The following is an 18,832-nucleotide window of genomic DNA, read 5'->3' on the forward strand; positions in this document are numbered from 1 at the left end:
CCTGCAGAAGGTAATTTAAGGTTGGGGAGGAATTCCTTACTTAACAGTGAATCAGAAATTTATTGTGATAAGCCAGCAAAATCTAAAAACTTGACTGTAATCAAAACTTGTGCAGGTAACAGTGCTGGGAATTCAAGTATTGGAGCAAATGTAGATGGAGATCTAGTGCCCCTCTGTGGGAGAAGGTTGTGTGTATATATATCAGGATGGATGTTTCTGTGTGAAAGATGCTTTAACTCAGTGACAGATGTTGTGCTGTGTGTGGAAGAAACTCGGCAGCGCGAGCTGGCTGAAAACCGCTACAAGCATCATCTGCTGGTAAGAGCACCCTTACGCGTCAGGTGGAAGGGGCTGCGGAGGGAACTCGAATGCTTCTGACTGGCAGGGTGCCTCCAATACTGCCAGTGGGGTTGGGGGTTAAGCGGGGGATGTGCTGTTTGGATTGGGGGTCAGGTTTCTAAATTCCAGCTATTCTGGAATCTGCCAGTTGAATCCAAATGGGGAAACTGTGCTGCTCTCCAGAGTAGTTATTCTTCCAGTTGGGAAACTGGTGAAGTAGCAGATTAATGTTGATGGTATTGGGCTACCATGCTCCTGGCCATTTCACCATGAGATTGCATTTTCCCCTTCATTTTCCCTGATTTTTTTTTTTTTTTTCTTCTCACGTCTAGCCCAAATGTTTCAGTCTGCTTACACTGCTTTGCTATAAGAATTACTTTTTTCCCTCTGTGGTAATGCATACATGCTTCTTTTCACATGAGTCCAAATATAGCTTATTGCATATGCAGGTAGTTCAGTAAGCGTCTTTTTTTTTTTTTTTTTTTTTAACAAAGCTAAATCCTTGAAGGCTGTCTGTAAGGTGGGCACAAGCAAGCCCCCAGCTTTTTCAGAACTGAATTATTTTCAAATGTGAATCAGTCCTGATCATGAAAGGAATGGCAATAAACCTGTTTGGGTCATAGATTGAAAACGTAAGTGACTAAAAGAGCACTTTAAGGCAGGATGCTCTCATAATGCTATTTACCATGTTCATCCCTGAATCGAAGTATTGTGGGGTTGTAGACCAAAACACCTTGTGCAGAGGAGACCTGAAAGGGTAGTGGATCTTTTCTGGTTTTGATAAGGAGCAAGTTATGAGTCTTGAACTGAAGGAGGAGATAGATCAGGAAAGGACTTGGGTAGTGGTGTTGATAGCCGGATAAGGAGTTAGGTGCCTCAGAGTAAAACCCTGGGAAAGCGGAAGGGAATTTTAGTTTAGCTGGAGAAGTGACAGTTTGTGAGAGGAAACTGATTTATGGCTTTGATGACAAATTCCTAAATCTTAGCTATTGCAAGGAGTAGCATCAAACATAGATTGTCTGTAAGGAGCAGCCAGTTCTAAACTAAATCAGTGCTTGCTGATTTGGATTACATGAAAGTTGCATACATTTCTTATTGTTACAGAAACTTGGGTTTAAGGGTCTTGGGCAGAATGTCATGAACACTCGTCTTCAGCAAATGAGAAAAAATCTGTCATACCGTCAGCATCAAGTTACAGTGAGTTTGACTTTTTTGGTTCTTGTGTTAGTTTTTCTTGAGCTGTCCTATTGGCTTCCCCTTTCACCTACAAAATACTTTTTTATTAAATCAGTGGCTTTGTTCCTAAATACTAATAGCCACAGAAAATCTCCTGTGTAAGTCAACTGTCAGTCTTAGATACGTTATTTTAGTTTTTCTATTTTCCTATGTTTATGGTGACTTTTTCTTTCACTAGAAAAATTCATAGCAGGTTATAAAGCAAGTTTGGTATATGAAGCAGTGCAGGAGGCAACCATGGCAGCATGCAGTTTCAGTAGGACATTTGATAGTTTCTTTCTTTGCATTCTTCTTCTCCCTTGATATCTATGATTTTTCACGTCTTTGTTGTTTTGTTTCAGGTGCTGCAGAAGTTCTGGAACCGTTGGAAGTCCCGTTTGGAAGAGAAGGAGGAAGAACAGCAGCAGGCCTTAACATCAGTGGCTCATGCCCGTTACAGGTACGCAGAGAAATATTAATATAAATTTATACAAATGTGGGATTTGTGAGCCTTTGGTTCTCTCTTAAAAAATCTGGTAATACCTTTGGGGGCGTGACCATCCTGATGCCAATTGCTCTTATATTTTCTATGAGTAATGGACAATTGACATCTGCTTCTCTGTGAAATGTGAGAGGGAGATTGATTAAGCCCAGCCCTGAGGCTTGTTTACATGTAAGAGCTGGACGTTTTACTGGTAAGAGCAGTAGGTTGCAGCATGAGCACGGACAAAGCTCAAAACGCTTGCTACTGCTTTACTCTGAGGAGGAGCGGGGGGAGTTGATGGCTCATGTATACTACTTCTGCTGCTAGAGGTACTCTAAGAGTAAAGGTAAGGCTTTTTTGTAGAAGCTAAATTTATTTAGTCCTAGGAATAAGTCAACATTAACAAAGCAGCCAGGAGGCTTTTAAATTTGACCTGTGGAGTTTGGTGGGGAGTATGTTTGTTACAACGAAGTGGAAAGGGTATATATTTGATTGTTAGACTTCCTCTGTCTCTTGGTTCTTAACGCTGCTTTCAGTTGGTTCCAAAACTGCAGGACGTGCAAATACTCTAAACTTTGTTGCCTTGGAACTTTCTTGATTTTTGGGTGAAGCTTAGCAGGAGAGAATGAGACCTCTACAAGACAGGTCTGTGCTACTCGGTACTGCACGCTGTACTCTGCAGTCCTCAGATCCTGGGGCTAGAGTTGAAACTGAAAACGCTTCAACCACAATATTACGGTGTTGCTCTCAAACAAATGAAACCTGTTGAGACCTCACCATGTTAGTGTATTAGTGCAACGAGCCACGTAGAGTTGCTTGGATTAAATTAGATGCAGGGTAATAAAGGGAGGAAGGGAAGCTTCATTCTGCCGTGCAGGCTTGTGTGTGATGTTCTTTATCAGCTTAGCACAGCCTGCATTCAAAAAGATATTTGACTTTACTACAGCTCAGAGAACTGCCTTGCGGCCTAATCAGTATCTTCTACTCAATAAAATTTCTCTCTCATTTCTTTTAATCCTCCCAGCAGAATTGGCTTTAAGTATTAAAATTTTCTTGATTAAGAGAGGCTAATACTACAAGAGTGAATGATATACTTGGTACTGAGTTAGAGTTGATTCTTGTCTTATTTTCCAGGCATGATTATTGCACAAATCTCTCAGATTGCCTGATGGCTTGGCATCAGGATCACTTTGTTTTTGCTCAGAGGTCACTGAAGAAATAAGCAATGTTACTCTGGTTACCTGTCTTACAGTCAGTTGCAGTATGTGCAGTTGGATTCAACATGAAACAAACAAGCTGTGACTGTAAGCTTTAATTTTGGCTCCAAGACCAGTGTGAATTCACAGGAAAAGAACCTGGACTCAAAATGATGATACTGGTTATGTTTCACATCTGCAGTTATGCAAAAATAAATCCACTACAACTGCTGGAGTTACTCTAATTTAAGTTTGCAGTGTGAAATTGAGTGAAATTACTGGGAATCTTTCTTCTTTAGAGGTGCTTGACGTTTCTGTTTTCTGTTAAAGTAAATGGATGCTATGGGTTCTCATCACCTCTTCAAATTCAACCACGACCCTTTGTCTCAGAGTAATGATGTATCTTACTAACTACTTCTACTGGCATGTTATGGAGGCACAGACATGCACAAGAGTATGTACTTGTTCTTTGTGGAAATCAGAGTGGCGGGAAATACTGATTGAGAGAGGAAAAAAAAAGAGTATTTGCCTTTTTTGAGATGCCTTAAAGGCCTTGCCTGGGCTTGTATTCTACCCATGGTTCAGTGCTGACTCTTCAGGTAGTTATGATTTATGATGCTGTTAAAACCTATTTCCCATTTTCTGTATTAGAATACTAAAGGAAGGAAAAATTTGCTTTCCTGGGGAAAGGGTATGTTTCGAAATATGCTCTTAACAGTGAGTCCCCTCCGTGGGACACTTTTTCCTGTGTAAGCTGAGAGCAAAAAATGTTCTTTAACATTAAATCTTCTTTCCGAGTAGACTTGGGACCTTGCACCTTTCATTGGCAGAGGATGGTCACGCCCTGTGTCCTAGGCTCATACCTTTCTGTCATCAGAAGCCTGGCTTCACAGTTGAAAAGCAAGCTGCAGAAAGTCTGGTTTGCCTTGGATACTGGCTTGCTTTTGGGGAGATTCACAAATAGGTTTGGAGGGCAGGCTGAGCGGCGAGGGCAGCTGCATTTCTGCAAGCAATGAAGAGTTTTTCCAGCTGGTGTGAGAGTGCAGCTGTGGTGCATTAGATTACCCTCTGGAGACACGGAGAGAGGAAAGGCTCAAAGGCTCGGGAGGTTGGAGCATGCAACTGCTGCAATGTAACTTACGCCTCCGTCACCAGGGAAGGGGTGAACAGATGGTTCGGAGGCGCTCGTGGGCTCTGTAGCCATACCTTGATTCCATGGGTCAGGAATGTTTTTGTGTGCAATCTTTTCTCTTTAGAAAGAGTATAAACGAAGTCCTGTTTCCTGAACACAAAAGAAAAAATTATAAGAAGTGTGCTCTTTGTTCAGAGGTCTGGGGCTGCTTTCCAGCCAGACCTAAGTCAAACTTTCAAGGCAGCTTGCCAGAACTCGGCTTCCCTGTTGGTCTCGGACGCGCACGCGTGCTGTCTCGCAAGTCAGCGCCCCGACTGCTGTGTCTGGTGGTAAGGCCTAGGAGATGATACCCCAGAAGAGCCATCAGTCGAGACTGGTGACTGCCTACAGATCAAAGACTCTTGCTGACAACTCCCAGTACCCTCCAGGAAGACTTATTAACTCATGTCGCTTACCAACCTATAAACTTGTAATGAGCTGTAACAGCTACCTGCTGAAAATTCCTTGGTAAGAATCCAAAATATCTTTTAGGCCTCTTTAGACTAGAGAAGAGCTGCGACTTGCTGACGGTCTAATTAGTACACCCACATGACTGAGTTCTGGAAATGACTGATGTAGTTTGAACTGGATGCTATTTCCACTAGGGTGTAGCTCAGACTTCTGGCCTGGGACGCTTCTGCCGTATGCTTGTTCTGTGTGAGAGATGTGTAGTGCTCAATCACAAAGATATATTAATTGCATTTTTGGGATACTGTTTGATAATGACTCTCGTGCATGCCTGGGGAGGAGGCAGACTAGCAAGTATTATCTTCATCTAGAGAGAAAGAAGCTTTGATAATGAGGGCAACTAACCTGACCTTGTTCATGAAAGAAGGCTTCGGTAGAATCCCTTCAGTGTTGAGATCAGACCATGCTGCTCTTTATTATTTGTTGTTATAACTTTTTTCAAGTCCTATTACAATGTTTGTTTGGGTGGTTTGTTTTGGTGGGTTTTTTTGTTGTTCAAAAAAAGTAGAGTAGGATTTTCAAAACATTTCCAAGGGAAGAGGGAATGGACTATATTTACAGTAGAGAAGAAATAAAAAGTTCTTATATATTTTTTTTTCTCTGTGTATGTTTGTAAATAAAATAATTTTTTTGGTCAGAAGTCGGAACAATCTTTTGAACGATCTGAATGAAAGCAGGGAGTTCTAATAACTTCAGAAAATTCATTTGTCTTGTCTCATGTATTCTGGGTAAGATTTCTCTCCTGCGCTGACATTTTCCCTTTTTGCTTGCAGGAGGGTGTTGATGAGACGGGTATTTGACACGTGGTTGCTGAAGGCGTGCAAGCAGCAAGAATACCGAACGGGAGAGAAGAGGGTAAATGTAACTCTTCTATCCTGCCTCGCTTAGGAAATAGAGGGGACGATTTCTTAATCGCTGTCTGTGAACATCAGTTAGCACGAGATGGACTTGGGTGTTGTAAATTCCCTTCTCCCTGGTGGGGGATCAAGTCAGGGGAAACAGATTACAACCAATATTTACTAATGACATTTTTTAAGTTAAGCTGGCGTTATTAGAGGATAACTATTCACACAGTTCATTCGCTTATTCCCTCACCCAGTAACCACCTGTGTGCTCGCCCTCTTACGCTCTTGTCTGTTTCATAGTTACCTGGTTGAAGCAACAATAGTAATAAAGAGCCAACCCCAACCTATTTAAGAAGTGCAGGGTTGTACTGACAAACTAGTTGCTGCTTGGTAGGTGTCCAGAAAGTCCCTTGGGGGGTCCTTCATTTCCTAAGATGTATATATAATCCTGTAGTCTTTATATACAACAGCCACGGCTGCCTTTTATGTGGTCTGAGTTACAGAACTCATAGTTGATGGCAGCGTGTGCGGGTGGCCTTGTGCAGATATGGCTGACTCCTGGTGTTCTGAGATTATCAGTTCTTGCAAATTCAACAGGACTGGTTTCTGGAGCTTATCGGTTCTTGGGAGTCTTTCACATGCCACTTATCAGCTTGTATTTTTCCTCTTTGGCCTGCTGTTTTCTGATAACAGTTTCTCCATCCACATGCATGTAGGTACCTGCAGAACACGTTCACATAAATCGCAGCAAAGGGGCTTTGATGACATGTGTCCATTGTTCAATGTGAGAAGAGGAAAACAAACGTTGGACAGTTCTGTGCATGTCACCTTTAAGGAATTGTCTTCTGTTGTTTGTAACTCGCCTGTGTCATGAATTCATTGCCACCTTCTTTCCATTATAGGCTGTACTTCATTTTGAAAGGCAACTATTGCGTCGTTTCTGGTGCTTCTGGTGTAGAAGAACAGCTGCACGTTTGGAGGAGCAAGAGGGCCTGGGTCGTGCAAGAGATCACTACAGTAACCTGCTGCTGCTAAGGGCTTTCTCTCTGTGGAAGCAAAATACTCAGGAGAGAAAAACAGAGTAAGAAGTTTTTTTAAAAGGGAGAATTATTTGGATTGGCCCTTTGGTGGCCTGCTTCTGACAAAGCAGCATTTAATTCGTAGTGACTCTGACTCTTGTTTGTGCTTTAGAATCTGCTGGTAAATGACTTACTGAAAATAGCAAGTGTGAACTCATGCCTGTGCTAGAGGGTGGATTGCATTGTAGGAGAAATAATTAAATTATTTTTTCTGTAGGAGGCTCAAGGAGATGCAAGCCTTAAGATTTCACTATTCAAAGTGTCTGCAGCAGACTTGGAACAAGTGGAGGGAGGTGAGAGAGTTAACAGATGGGGAAGAGCTTAAATCCTTTTTGTTATGTTCAGATTGCTTCTACCCATGTGGTTAGAAATTAAATTGTTTATTTTAAACACTTGTCATTCCTAAACTCTCCTCCCTTTCCAAGTGAATAAAACCAGTTCAGTGTGGGTGGAACAGGAATTGTGTAGGGAGGAGGGGGAGTTCTTTGACTTCTCGTTCACTTGTCCAGGTATATTGAGAATGGGACTGTAGTTCAGGAGACTTACCTGGGAACGTACCCGGAGTTGGTGTGATGTTGTCGTCTCTCACCAGTACTGTGTACGTCCTTCTCAAAACTTCACTTAAGTGAGAAGTTTGCAGCAAGGCCATGGTGTGTGGTCTGTAGTTGTGTACAGGTCGTAGCAAGCCCTGTCAGATGGCACTTCATTTCTGTGCTGGGCCTCTTCCTTACCACCGTGTGAGGTACCAAATGTGCCTTGCAGCATGTCTCGAGAATCTATAAGAAATTTTGGAGTTGACACTAGTCTGTTGGTCTGGAACTGCTAACTTGAGTGAATTGCATCAGTCTTCAAGAGGATTCCTAAAAAGGGCAGAGAAAAAAAAAGCCTCAACTAGGCCTTTTGGAGGAATAGCAGAGTGCAGCACCAGTTATCTTTTATAGCAAGATAAAGGATTGATGTTTCCCCAGAGACTGGGAATGGTCCTTTTCCCTCTGCTCTCTGCCATTGCCTGTTTTCCCTCCGTCATGTATATATCTCTCTTTTTTTCTTTTTTTTTTCCCCTCCCCCCTCCCACCTTATAGTATGTGGGACATCAACGTGAGAAATGGAGGAAGTTGATGGAAGCAGACGTGCACTATCGGCACACGTTACTGGGCAAGACCTTGGCAGCCTGGAAGGTAGGAGGGAATGTCCTTTTCTTTGTGGGACTTGTATGCGTGTGCCTAAGTGTTTCAGTGAGAACTGAAGAGCTGCCATGTTGTTTCACTCTAGGCGCTTACACACCAAGTGTGCAAGGTAGAATGGAGGCTATTGCAGATAGGGTTGTATAAGCTCTAGCATTGCTTCTTGGAGAGAAAGAACCCATGTAATCTTGTGGCTTTGGTGAAGGGTATATAATAGCTAGCATTAACTAGTGTGTAATGACTGTTCATCTCAGAAAAACAGCATTCGATTTCCGTGGCTATAACCTCATTTTTTTTCTCTACACTCTGCTGCCGCTAGTACTCTACTAAGCGTTTCCACAAGTCTTCTCTCCTCAGAGATGCTGGCAGTTGAGGGAAATTTTACCTCTCTCTGCTTTTCTTGCAGAGTTACCAACATAACATACGGTGCATTCTATACCATGTAGCTGAAAAGGAGAAACAGCACACTAGACTACTGCTTCGGTAAGCCTGTGTTTCCTTGTGCAGCGTGAGAGAAGTGACTGCACTGCAGGCAAATTACTCTTTCTTTCACTGCCACCATTGTAAATGTTTGAGTATTCAGTGCTGGGAATTGACTCTGCTGTGCATTGCTATTTCTGTGCAGGTCATCTAGCTAAAAGAAGTCAATCTCTTCCTGGATTGCCATCTGTTTTGCTTTAACTTTTTTTTAATCTGTGGTTAGTCCCATGAGAGACAGCAGACAGCAAACTGTATCATTCCCTGCAGTGCATGGATTCTGGCTGCTGTGACATTAAAGCAGCCTGGAAGATATAGAGGCTGTCTTGCATTATAGTGAGGAGAGCAATTAAAGATAATATCACTTTGTATTGGTTGTAGTTGCTTTAGTTCTACCTACCTCATGTGTTTTTAGTGCTATACAACTTGAGTCACTTGCAGAGCCCGACTGACTCAGCTTAAGATGCTGAGGGTGTGTTCTGTTTTTGTGCTGCCTTCTCTTCAGCAGAGACCTGAAGGGTCAGAAGTTGATTTGCGAGACTGAATTTATAGAGACAGCTGGTTTTGGTTCCCCTGCAAGTGGGAAGGTACCAAATGAACAAGTGAGAATCATTCTTAATGGGTTTTGTTTGGGTTTTAATTTTTTGTACATTTTATCTTCAGACAGCTTCTGTGTACGTGGAGAGAAAATGCCCTTGCTCTTATACGTGAAGCTAAGGCAACTACTCGGGCAGATGAGCACTACAGGAGAGCGATCCTGTCAAAGGTAGGGTCTGCACAGCAGACACCAAGGTCCCAGTACAGATGCTAGTTCAGGCAGGGGTCAGGTAATGCAATTAGGAGGACCAAAAACTTCATCTAAGAGCCACTACTAAGAAAGGTCTAAAAAGTGGGAGTCCCATCTTATTTTTACACGCATCTCTGAAACTGTTGTCTCTGAGTGAGTTCATGGTTTTCCCTCTCCTTTCTTTCCTAGAAGGGAGGGAAAAACAGTAGTATGATACAGCATAGTACTATTATCTGGGAGGGGGGGTGGGCAGGTGGATGGAGGGACAGAAAAGAATGCCTTGAAAAATGCCAGGGGGACCCTCTGAAATACTGCTGTGTTTAATTTGTAGGAAATTTGCACTGTCTTGCTGAGCCTTATGTGAAAAATGAAATGGAAATGGTTATGGTACCAGCAATGCTTACATTGCTTCCCTTCCAAAGAACACTGCGGTGTCAGTCTGTAGCCTGACTCGTTTGCGTTATATCTTTAGGTGTTGCTACGGTGGAGATACACTGCCTCACTACAAGTGTATTACCGTCAGCAGAAGATGACAGCTGTGATGGAGGCCAGAAAACATTTGGATATAGGTGAGCTGATGGAGATATTAAACTGTCAAAAGACTTAGCTATCTGTGTGTGATCCTCAGAAAGACAAGGCTTCATTAGCCAGCCTTTTGTGTCATCTGTACAGATGACATGACTGGATGGTCTGTTACACCTACAAAGGACGTCCCCATAGCATGGGGAATGACTTGGGACTCCAGTGATCTGTTGAAGGCTTCTTGTGTGACTTTTGCTTCTCTATTGGTTTCTTGTCTATGTAAGGGATGGTAACACTTCCTTCCTCAAAGGAATTTTCCATTACTAGTTTTGAGAAGCTCAGACATCTCTGTTTTGAAGGCAGTGCAAGTAATCTTATCAATTACTGCTTCAGTCTTTCTCTAGTAATTAATACAGAAAGGCCCTTAAACTCTGCAAGCATTTTCATGGTACCAGCCATGTCCTTGACATGAGGACTCTGAAGCACAAAGAGGGCAAATAATTTCCTAAAGATTATAAAGAATGTTGATGGCAGCAGGGAGGACTTGCAAGTCACGGCTCACTGTTCGTTACCTGAAGTGTTTCTCAATCCTTCTTCCTAGTGCTGAGTACTGTCAGTGCTGAGTATTGTTAGTGTTAAGTATTGCTAAAACAGTCTGGAAGAGTAGCTCATCACTTGATGCTCTCTGAGATTCTCCCCTTTTGGTACATGAGTTAATTCATCTTCTCCTTACAGTGCGTTTACAGATGCTGTTTCTTCACTGGAAGGAATTAACTAGGGAGTCTCTGATGCTGAGGGCTCAGCAGCACAGGGCAGTACAGCACCACCAGCAGCACCTACTTCAGAAGTACCTGGTGAAATGGAAGAAATACCATCAGCAATGCCTTGGGAAAGTGGTGAGAAGGATCAGCAGCCTCCCCAGCCAAGTTGTGGGCGTGGAGGAGCAGGCCGTGTCCCTGGTGAAGGGAATGGTAGTCTTGGCTGAGGAGGAGCGTGACAGCCTTGTGTGTTGAGGAGGAAGGAACAGGCAGGCCTGTGCTTTGCCTGAAGAACCTTTGGTAGAACTAACAGACTTAACAAGAGATGACAAGCTGGGTTTGCCATGGGTGGGATCGTTTACTGTTAATGAAATCCTTGCTGGGCTCATAGCTATTTGCAAACGGGGTTACAGCATAGGGCACTCGATACAGAGGGTGGCCTCAACAGAACAAGGGGAGGGTGATAAAGGCTGTTTGGTACCTGTTCTGCTCTAGCAGCATTTGGTTCAGATAAGTGGGGTTTGTCTGTAAATGACTCACTGTTTTGGTTGCCTTACAGCTACTACAGAGACAGGGAGATCAGCTAATGACTCGTAGACTTTGCTCTGCTTCCTTCTCTTGCTGGAAGACACGGGTAAGGAGTTGTCCCCTGGGTAGGTATCTAGCTCCTTGCTGATACTTATCCCTTCTTCTCCTTTGTATTCCATTTACACATGAGGATGAAAAAAATTATTTAAATGTTTTCTGGATTGTTGGTTCCACTAGCGCAAGAGACACCTTGCCATATGCTGGGTGAACTGAGTGGGTTATTCTGCTCTGGCTCCGCCAGCACTTCCTGTTTGGTTGAGGCTCTGGCTAGCGTTTCTGGTGTGGGGCATGCAAACTCCTAACCTGGTTGCTGTGCAATTTTTTTTCCCTGATAGCTGTTGCAGCAGCAACGGGAAAGGCGGAAGACGGTGCAAGCGTTGTGGCATTGGTCCCTTTCATTGCAGAAGAAGGTAAGAGTGTGGGGGGGGTCGGGGCAGATAAGTGAATTTGCAGATGTGCAGATCATGTTCAGATTTGACTGCAATCAGCAGAGTGCACAATAAATATCTGTTTCCTTTCATCTTTGGGGTGCTATATGTTATTTTAGGATGCTGGAAAACTGTCACTAAATCCTCTTAGCAGATTAAAAAATTTGCACATGTTTTTCCCCATCCAGCCTCAGCTGACTGAAATCCCTGTCCCTTTGTCCTTGTGGTAGTGTCCTGCTGTTGCTGTAGCTCTGCCTGTTGCTATCCCGTGGAAGGGAAAGTATTCCTGTCTGCAGGGGGAGTCCCTGTCTTTGTAACACTCGCAGCTGTCTGCTCTTCACGTTGTAGGTATTTGATGCTTGGCTCAGATTTGCCGAGGGGCAACAGCAGAAGAAAGATCGCATTGAAAAAGCCACAGGAGTGTACCACGCTACTGCTCTGAGAGAAGGTGTAACCCAGGTCTTGAGATACACTGCTGGTGTGAAACAGCTGGGGGGACAGCTCCAAGCCCAGCGCCAGCTGAGGGTGAGACAAGCAATCGCTCAGATACATCCAGGACTGGTCTGCTCTGATCTGCTGTGTGTGTGTGTGTGTGTATGTATCTAGGAGCCCTGCATCTCGGCTCTTTTTTGGATCTGACGTACGCTTTTGCCCGTGGTTCAAAGCAAAACACCCTGTCCTTTCATTCAGCTGAGACTGGAGCACTTCAGACTTGTGTTGCTAATTGGGAACCTTTCTTAATGAAGCTATTTCAAAACTGGCCAATTCCTACCATAGACAATACAGCTGGATGAAACCTTTGCCTGTGGGTAGGGTCTGGGCTCTAAAGTCTGTGCTAGAGCGAAGAATTAGAGGCTGTAGCTAATCCTGTCTTAGCTTTAGCACCACTTATACCTTCAAATACGGGCTAGCGTCACTTCTGCCTTTGAGTGTCAGCCCAGCCCTGTGCGTGGAAAGGAAGACAGGGATGCTTGTATTGATTGCTCTCCTCCTGCTCCTGGGCAGCTTTCCCAGCTCTTTTCCAGGTTTTCAAGACACTAGTTGTTCCGTTTGCTAATGTGTAGCTTGCCTCATTGCAGAAGTACCCTGTTAATTCTCTTTACCCAAATGTTACCACAGTAACCTGCTAATTTAGCTTAGAGAGCTGGTATGGCTGTGAGGTCATCAGAAATCTCAGTTCCTTTCTGTGGTGTTCTTCTCCCTGGGGGGTGTGCTGTTGCTTCCTACACTCAGCCATCAAATGCTCTACTATTCTTTGTGTTGGCAGGCAGCCTACAACCTTCACCAGTCAGTGTATCGTTGTGCCATGCTGTGGAAACAGAAGGCTCTTTCCAAGAAATTAAATAAGCCTTGTTCTTTTCTGCCACCTCTGAAGAAGCAAGTGACGTTTAAAAGGCCTGATGTTAGCCCTGAGACAAGAGGACATTCAGCAGAGGAAGAGCCATGGCCTTCAAAATGCAGTCATCTACCATTTCACCTTGCTGCTGAGGACTCAATTCTCAGTGATCTGTGAGTGTAAAGTTCTAGTCCCTCCTGCATTTCTCTGGCATATAGGTAGTTCTGCATATATGTAGTCTGTCTGTCTGTCTCTCTCTGCACGTATGTATTCTGTCTGTGTCTCACAAATTTTTGTGTTTCCAAGTTTTCACACTGACTGTTAGTTCCATGCAGTTTCCCTAACTCTTTCTCTGACCCTGCATCATACGGCTGGCGTTGCAGAGTTATACAAGAGCTGCTGCATAATGCATACATCAGCCCACAAACAATGAAAGAATTTGTGACTTTCTACTTACACATCAGCAACGGGGAGAATCAGCTCAGCTATATACTTCCCAGTATGCGTTTCTCAATATACAACTATGGATTCATGGAGCGTTGGTCATTTGTTGTAGGAACAGTTACACAGAGAAACATTTGAAAGATGTATGTGGTGGGACTGTTACCATCATGAGAGCTTATCTTGCCTAAGTGACCTAGAGCTGTCACTGAAGCTCTTCTTTTTTTCACTGAAGTCATATATTGGGTCTGATGAAATGATAAACATCAAGATCCTCGCTGTGTAGAAACTGAACTTTCTTCTTGTGCCTTTCTTTCCCTTGAGGAGGCTATTCCTTAAAAAATTCTTACTGGTCATGGGGCAATTGCAAGGAAGAACCTTCCAGGAAGCTTCTCAGTCCAGGACAGGAGCCTTACAGGGAAATAAGGTGATAGCCTTGCATTTCTTTAAGCTAGCATATGCTGCCAAAAGAAACAGTTCTGCCTTGTTCAGTTCTGTCCCTGCCATCACTCCTCGTGTTGCCACAGTCATTCATACGGTGAACCAGACTGCGACATTAATACAGGTTGAAATTTAATCTTTAAACATTATTATTGCATGCAAGGGGAATGTTGCAGAGCAGGGATGAATGATGGAATAAGACTGTTTCTTTAGCTGCAATGCCAGCTTATGCCAACTTGAAATAATCATGAATCTGGGGCATCATTGGTTCTGTTTGTTCTTTTCAGAAATGCTGTTCAACGAGCAAGGTTACCACCACAGCGGCCTGACTTCCTTCTGGAATCTCTAGAAAACAAGGAACTGCTGGGACCTCCTTTTACTAGGTAGAAAAATCTGTTTTTAAAAGTAAAGAAAAAGAGGGTGACTTACAGTGGGCGTTATGCTATGCTTATCCCTTCAAATCCCCTTTCCTTCATAATACAGACCATTCAGTAATTACGGTACTGTGCGTTTCCTATACTGTCAAAAGGCCACGGTGACCTTAAAAACTTCAGGTTTCTTATATGAAGCAGACAAAAGAATAATGGAACTTTCGAGTTAATTAAACAGCAACCAAGGCCTTTGTTTCATTAGTGAGTGATTTTCAGGGAAAGATAAGGCACGTCACTTACTTCCAAAATTAATGGGCTTAGTTAGTAAGTCGTTTCCTTTTCTGTCAGCCTTGCCACATAAACTCGGAAGTTTGCATTGTGCAGGATGCTTTTTGGCTCAAAGATCGTATTTGCTCCACAACAGGTTTGGGTCTGGATTAAACTAATCTACTGGGGAATCGTTAATGATTCTGGGAATGCCGAGCCAGAACTGAGCATTTCCCTCTGTCTTGGCTGAATCAACTTTGCTGCTCCAAAAGGAGCTACTTTTTTACTTTCCCCAAAAGGTCTTTGCTGCTGAAATTGTTCAACTAAGCAGTGGTTTCACTGCCTTGAGTGTTCTGCACTTATTTTAGTTATGGTATCACTTCTTCGCCCTGAAAGTGAGGGAGCTGTAACTGCTTTTGCTATAGAAGCTGAAATTGGGTTTAGGCAGATGTTTAGATTGAACTTTTTTTGTGAAACTGTTCTGTAATTAGCTTTAGAGAAGGGCAATATCTATCCATTTCCTGTCAAAACCTATCTGAGATTGCTGCTCCCCTCTTTGTCTTGTCCCCAAATGAAAATAAGGCAGGATTTTGTTAATGGGTTGAATTCACACCTCTAAAGAAATGGTTTCAGCCTGGATGAATGTGGAGGATTTGGAACAGGGCAGGTAGGAGTAACGGAAACCTTAACTGCTTTGTTGCTTTTTTTGCCTTTTTTTAAAAAAAAAAAAAAAAAAAAACATTGTGATGTTTTTCTCTTCTCTCTCTCTTTTTTATTGGGGTTTCCCCTGCATAGTAAAGCTGGACAGCTGTATGCAGGGGAATAACAAGATTCTCCCTTTTTTTGCACTGACTGCAAAGGACAAGACCAACAGCTTGCAATGTACAGGGACCTCATCCTTCTTCCTTTACAGATCAGAAGCACCCTTTCAGCAAACATCTGTGAACAAATACTCTGCGCAGACTGGGACCTTAATGCTAACACCACAAATGGAAGAAAGTACCTGTAAATGTCTGTCTCAAATGGGCAATAGCACTCATTCCTATCCATCTCTCACACATGCTGCTCTCCCGTCTGTACCACTCTGGACACACGATGTGCGCCGTGCTGTTCAGAGGCCAGAGCTATGGTCTCCTTCATCTTTCATCCCCCAAACGAAAGCTGGAGCAGAAATGGTGAGTGTATTGCTGAAGGAAAAATGAGTGTGCTTACTGGGCTGCTGTCAACATGCATGCTGCCTACTGCTGGTTTTTCCCATGGCTCCTCTGGAACGCCCATCTGGTTGTTGAGCTATTCTTTTCTTGTTCTAGCTATCATCTTAGAAGCTGACCAAATTAACTGGCTCTGAATGCCCAAGAACTGTTTACCACCAGTCTGAGGCAACATTTCACTAGCTGACCAGTCCATGTGTGTGTTGTACCGTAATTCATGCCTTTTTTTCCTGGTCTTGTGTCCTTCCTAGCAGGATGCTTTTCCTAGCAATTGACTTGAGAGTGCTGCTCCTTCAGAGAGTTCAGAGCAGTTAGTTTGCCAACCAGATTACAGGGATTTAAGAGTAACTCAGTTTAGTAGCAGTGGCTATGGCTGAGAGTCTCAAAAACTGAAATTCACTTCACCTGCAAGTAGGTGCTTGCATCTTAAACTCCTCTGTTCCACACAGAACGGGTGGTGTTAATCTTGATGAAATATCTCCATGCCAGAAATGAAAGAGCCATTTCTTAAGCTCTGCTTTTTCTGTGGTATTTTGTGAGAGGGGCCCAGTGACTGTGGGGGATGTCTGAGTGGGCGTAGGGCTTACTCAAGAAAACCCTTTGAGGAAAAAAACAGTATCATTCTGACCTTGTAGGGAACAGGTCAGCCTGTGAGTGGTCACAAAGGAGCCCGTTGCCAAGACTCTCAACAGGACTCTCTGGAGAAGTTGCGACCAAACTTGCAGCCACGTTTGCTGTCACCTGAAGACTTGGTGGGAAAATGGAGTCACCAAGCTGCAGGTAGGTCCTCAGATCTAAACTTTGTTTAGCAGTTGTGTGTCCTTCTCTAATACATGCAAGACTGCAAGTCAGCTCCACAGAACGTAAGGGAGCCAAGGCAGTCTTGTATGCCTGCATCAGGAGGTGGAGAGTATCATCAGTCATTCCTTTTCGGGACGTTAATAGTTTTATGGACTCTGCTGAATCAGGGGCCTAAAGCCCTGTTCTAGGGACTGAAGGATGGGAACTGCTAGGGGTCAGCTTCTTTTGGCAGGAATGTGCTCAAGTGCTGGGGCATTCAGGTACGCAAGGCTGAATGTCCAGCAGAACTCGCTTCAGCACGCAAGAATTCACCCAGGAAGGGTCTCTAAGTTTTCCCCGTACTTACAGTATGGTTGTAAAGGGGACAGATGGTGCCTAAGCACCTCTCAACATGGTGTTTTTAATGACATCAGGGCATGAAATTTGCGCTCCATGGGACTAGACTTGCTGCTTGCTTACTTCTAGACTAGATGTAAAAAAAACCACTAAATCATGAATAGGCCAAAATAGCATTTGTAATACTAAACCATTCACTAGAGCATTTCTTATAACTTTTTGTGTGTTTAAACTGAGTCTTGAGAGCTTGTAATGCTGTCAGGGCTCCTGCCCTCTCACTGTACCTGATCTTTTGGGGGAACAGATACCTGTCACAGGGTGACAAAACGTGTGAAACGGACTCGAGAGGGTTCTGTGTTTCCTGTCTACTAACCTGACTTCCCTTCCCAAGAAGAAATAGCGTAAGTCTGCTCTACTTCCATGGCTTGTGCTTTGTATCTTCCATTCAGCTGAAGGGGAAGAAAGGGAGCACAGTTCCAGAGAAGAAATGGCGTTACAGAGAAAGCTGGAAGTTGAACTCCGACACATCCACCAGCAGATGCAGTACTACTTCAGCAGGAAGCAAGAACTCAAGTATGTTGCAAAGCCCCTTTAGCCAGCCTGTCTTCATGCTGTCAACTCAATATTGCATTTTTTCATATGTATCTACTTTGAAAATAACCAGTCTGTTCACAGCAGAACTGTGAATGAAACCGAGCAAAGTTGTAGAGATTTTTATTTTTTCCTTTTAAGAGTTCACTCCAGGTGGGAGTGAGTACGTGCACTTCTTTCTTTGTAGTCAGCAAGTGGTTTAATTATACCTTTGGCAGCTATTGGAGAAAGCGTGACAAAGGTATCGTTGGGTGTAATCTGCAGGCAGTACAAATGAACTTGGCAGAGCAGCTGAAATTTAGCTTTTAGTTCTTCTATCATGCGGAGTGAAGACAGCTTTTTCAACTGTCAATTAAAAAAAAAAAATATGGCTGGGGTTTGACAACTTCTCCACTAGAACGGGAAGACATTTACAAAAATGCTTAAAAGAAAATGGGGCTTGGAGGGGATCCAACTGCCAGGAAAGGAAGAAGCCAGGAACCAGGAGTAGGAAATGGAGACAACAGCTTTCAGACAGATTTCTCTGCTTTCCAGCATCCTTCCTTTTTTTTTCTTATTTTAAAAGAAAGACTTTTATCATTCACTGGTTTGAGGCAAAAAATTGGGTCCTATTGCAAGTATCAATTGCAGGTCTAAGTTGGCTTAGACTGTTGAGCTCTTAATTGGGATAAGAATCCTTCTAATCCATTTTATCAGGTCCTGTCAGCAGCAGGCACAGATTCTGCAGGAGTGGCTAGAAATGAGCACACGACCAGAGGACCAAGGTGGTGTACAAGGAGTTCAGGAAGAATTGGATCAGGTGCGTAAACAGCAAACAAATTGAAGTTACTTAAGTGATTATCATTGTGCTATGCACTTAGCCTAAAGGCTGATGGTAGTTGTGAGGAATTGTATAGTAAGCTGTTATTAAAATGCCAAGAGAAGGGAAACTTTTAATCAGAAGTGGGCTGTCGAGCAGAACAGAGTGCTGCGTAGATGCATCTCCCGATTTGTTCAGAAATGTAACTCCAGCTCCAACCGACCTTTCTAAGGCCATTCCCAAGCTACGTACCAGGCTTTAGTAGGTTCAGTCTCAAATTTTTTTCTGTGATTTCTCAGGACAGTGTAGCTACACCACGATGACTGCATCTGCACTGCGCAGTCCCCGGGTTCATACAGCCGCATGTATGGGTACTGCACCGTTACCGCTAAAGCTAGCCAGTACTCGGCTGTTCCCCAGTGACACAGTCCTGTCACTTAACGGTTCTAAAGCGGGATAATACAAAGGCTGCTAGAGCCCATTCGCTCTTCCTCTGTCAAAAAGACAAAATGCTGTCTTGCTGTACAAACACCTTATGCAATTATCTTCACTTTCAGTTGCAGGTGAGGATCAACACTCTCACCAAAGCACAACTAAAAGAGAGACACCATGTGCGGAAACTGGTTGCCCGCCTGCGTGATATCCAGATTGCTCTGGATACATAATGCAGCTGAACCAATTTTCCAGCTCACGGGTA

At 43.5% G+C, this 18,832-nt stretch overlaps 2 protein-coding genes across 7 annotated transcripts in view; one reads left to right on the forward strand and one right to left on the reverse strand.

The window, feature by feature from the left end:
• SFI1 (SFI1 centrin binding protein) overlaps positions 1-18,832 on the forward strand; it is a 33,334-nt gene that overhangs the window by 11,006 nt on the left and 3,496 nt on the right. For 4 of the 6 annotated variants that reach the window (XM_082325264.1, XM_082325265.1, XM_082325262.1 and 1 more), the window contains 21 exons: positions 248-318; positions 1,444-1,536; positions 1,917-2,014; positions 5,647-5,728; positions 6,621-6,799; positions 7,015-7,090; positions 7,880-7,975; positions 8,388-8,464; positions 9,122-9,224; positions 9,718-9,814; positions 10,503-10,663; positions 11,085-11,159; positions 11,449-11,523; positions 11,890-12,066; positions 12,809-13,050; positions 14,047-14,142; positions 15,311-15,572; positions 16,244-16,388; positions 17,195-17,318; positions 18,033-18,135; positions 18,693-18,829. In XM_082325264.1, coding sequence (XP_082181390.1) covers positions 248-318; positions 1,444-1,536; positions 1,917-2,014; positions 5,647-5,728; positions 6,621-6,799; positions 7,015-7,090; positions 7,880-7,975; positions 8,388-8,464; positions 9,122-9,224; positions 9,718-9,814; positions 10,503-10,663; positions 11,085-11,159; positions 11,449-11,523; positions 11,890-12,066; positions 12,809-13,050; positions 14,047-14,142; positions 15,311-15,572; positions 16,244-16,388; positions 17,195-17,318; positions 18,033-18,135; positions 18,693-18,800 — 2,540 coding nt within the window. In that variant the 3' untranslated portion in view covers positions 18,801-18,829. The other 2 variants (XM_082325266.1, XM_082325267.1) reach the window with 2 other exon arrangements.
• The window catches only part of PISD (phosphatidylserine decarboxylase), a 36,430-nt gene continuing 28,127 nt past the window's right edge, over positions 10,530-18,832 (reverse strand). The window contains exon 8 of the transcript XR_014229613.1: positions 10,530-10,618. The gene's annotated coding sequence lies outside the window, so the exon portion shown is untranslated. The remainder of the gene's footprint in view (positions 10,619-18,832) is intronic.

This window comes from Platalea leucorodia (assembly GCF_965183815.1).
Source record: "Platalea leucorodia genome assembly, chromosome: 12".
Lineage (NCBI taxonomy): Eukaryota > Metazoa > Chordata > Aves > Pelecaniformes > Threskiornithidae > Platalea > Platalea leucorodia.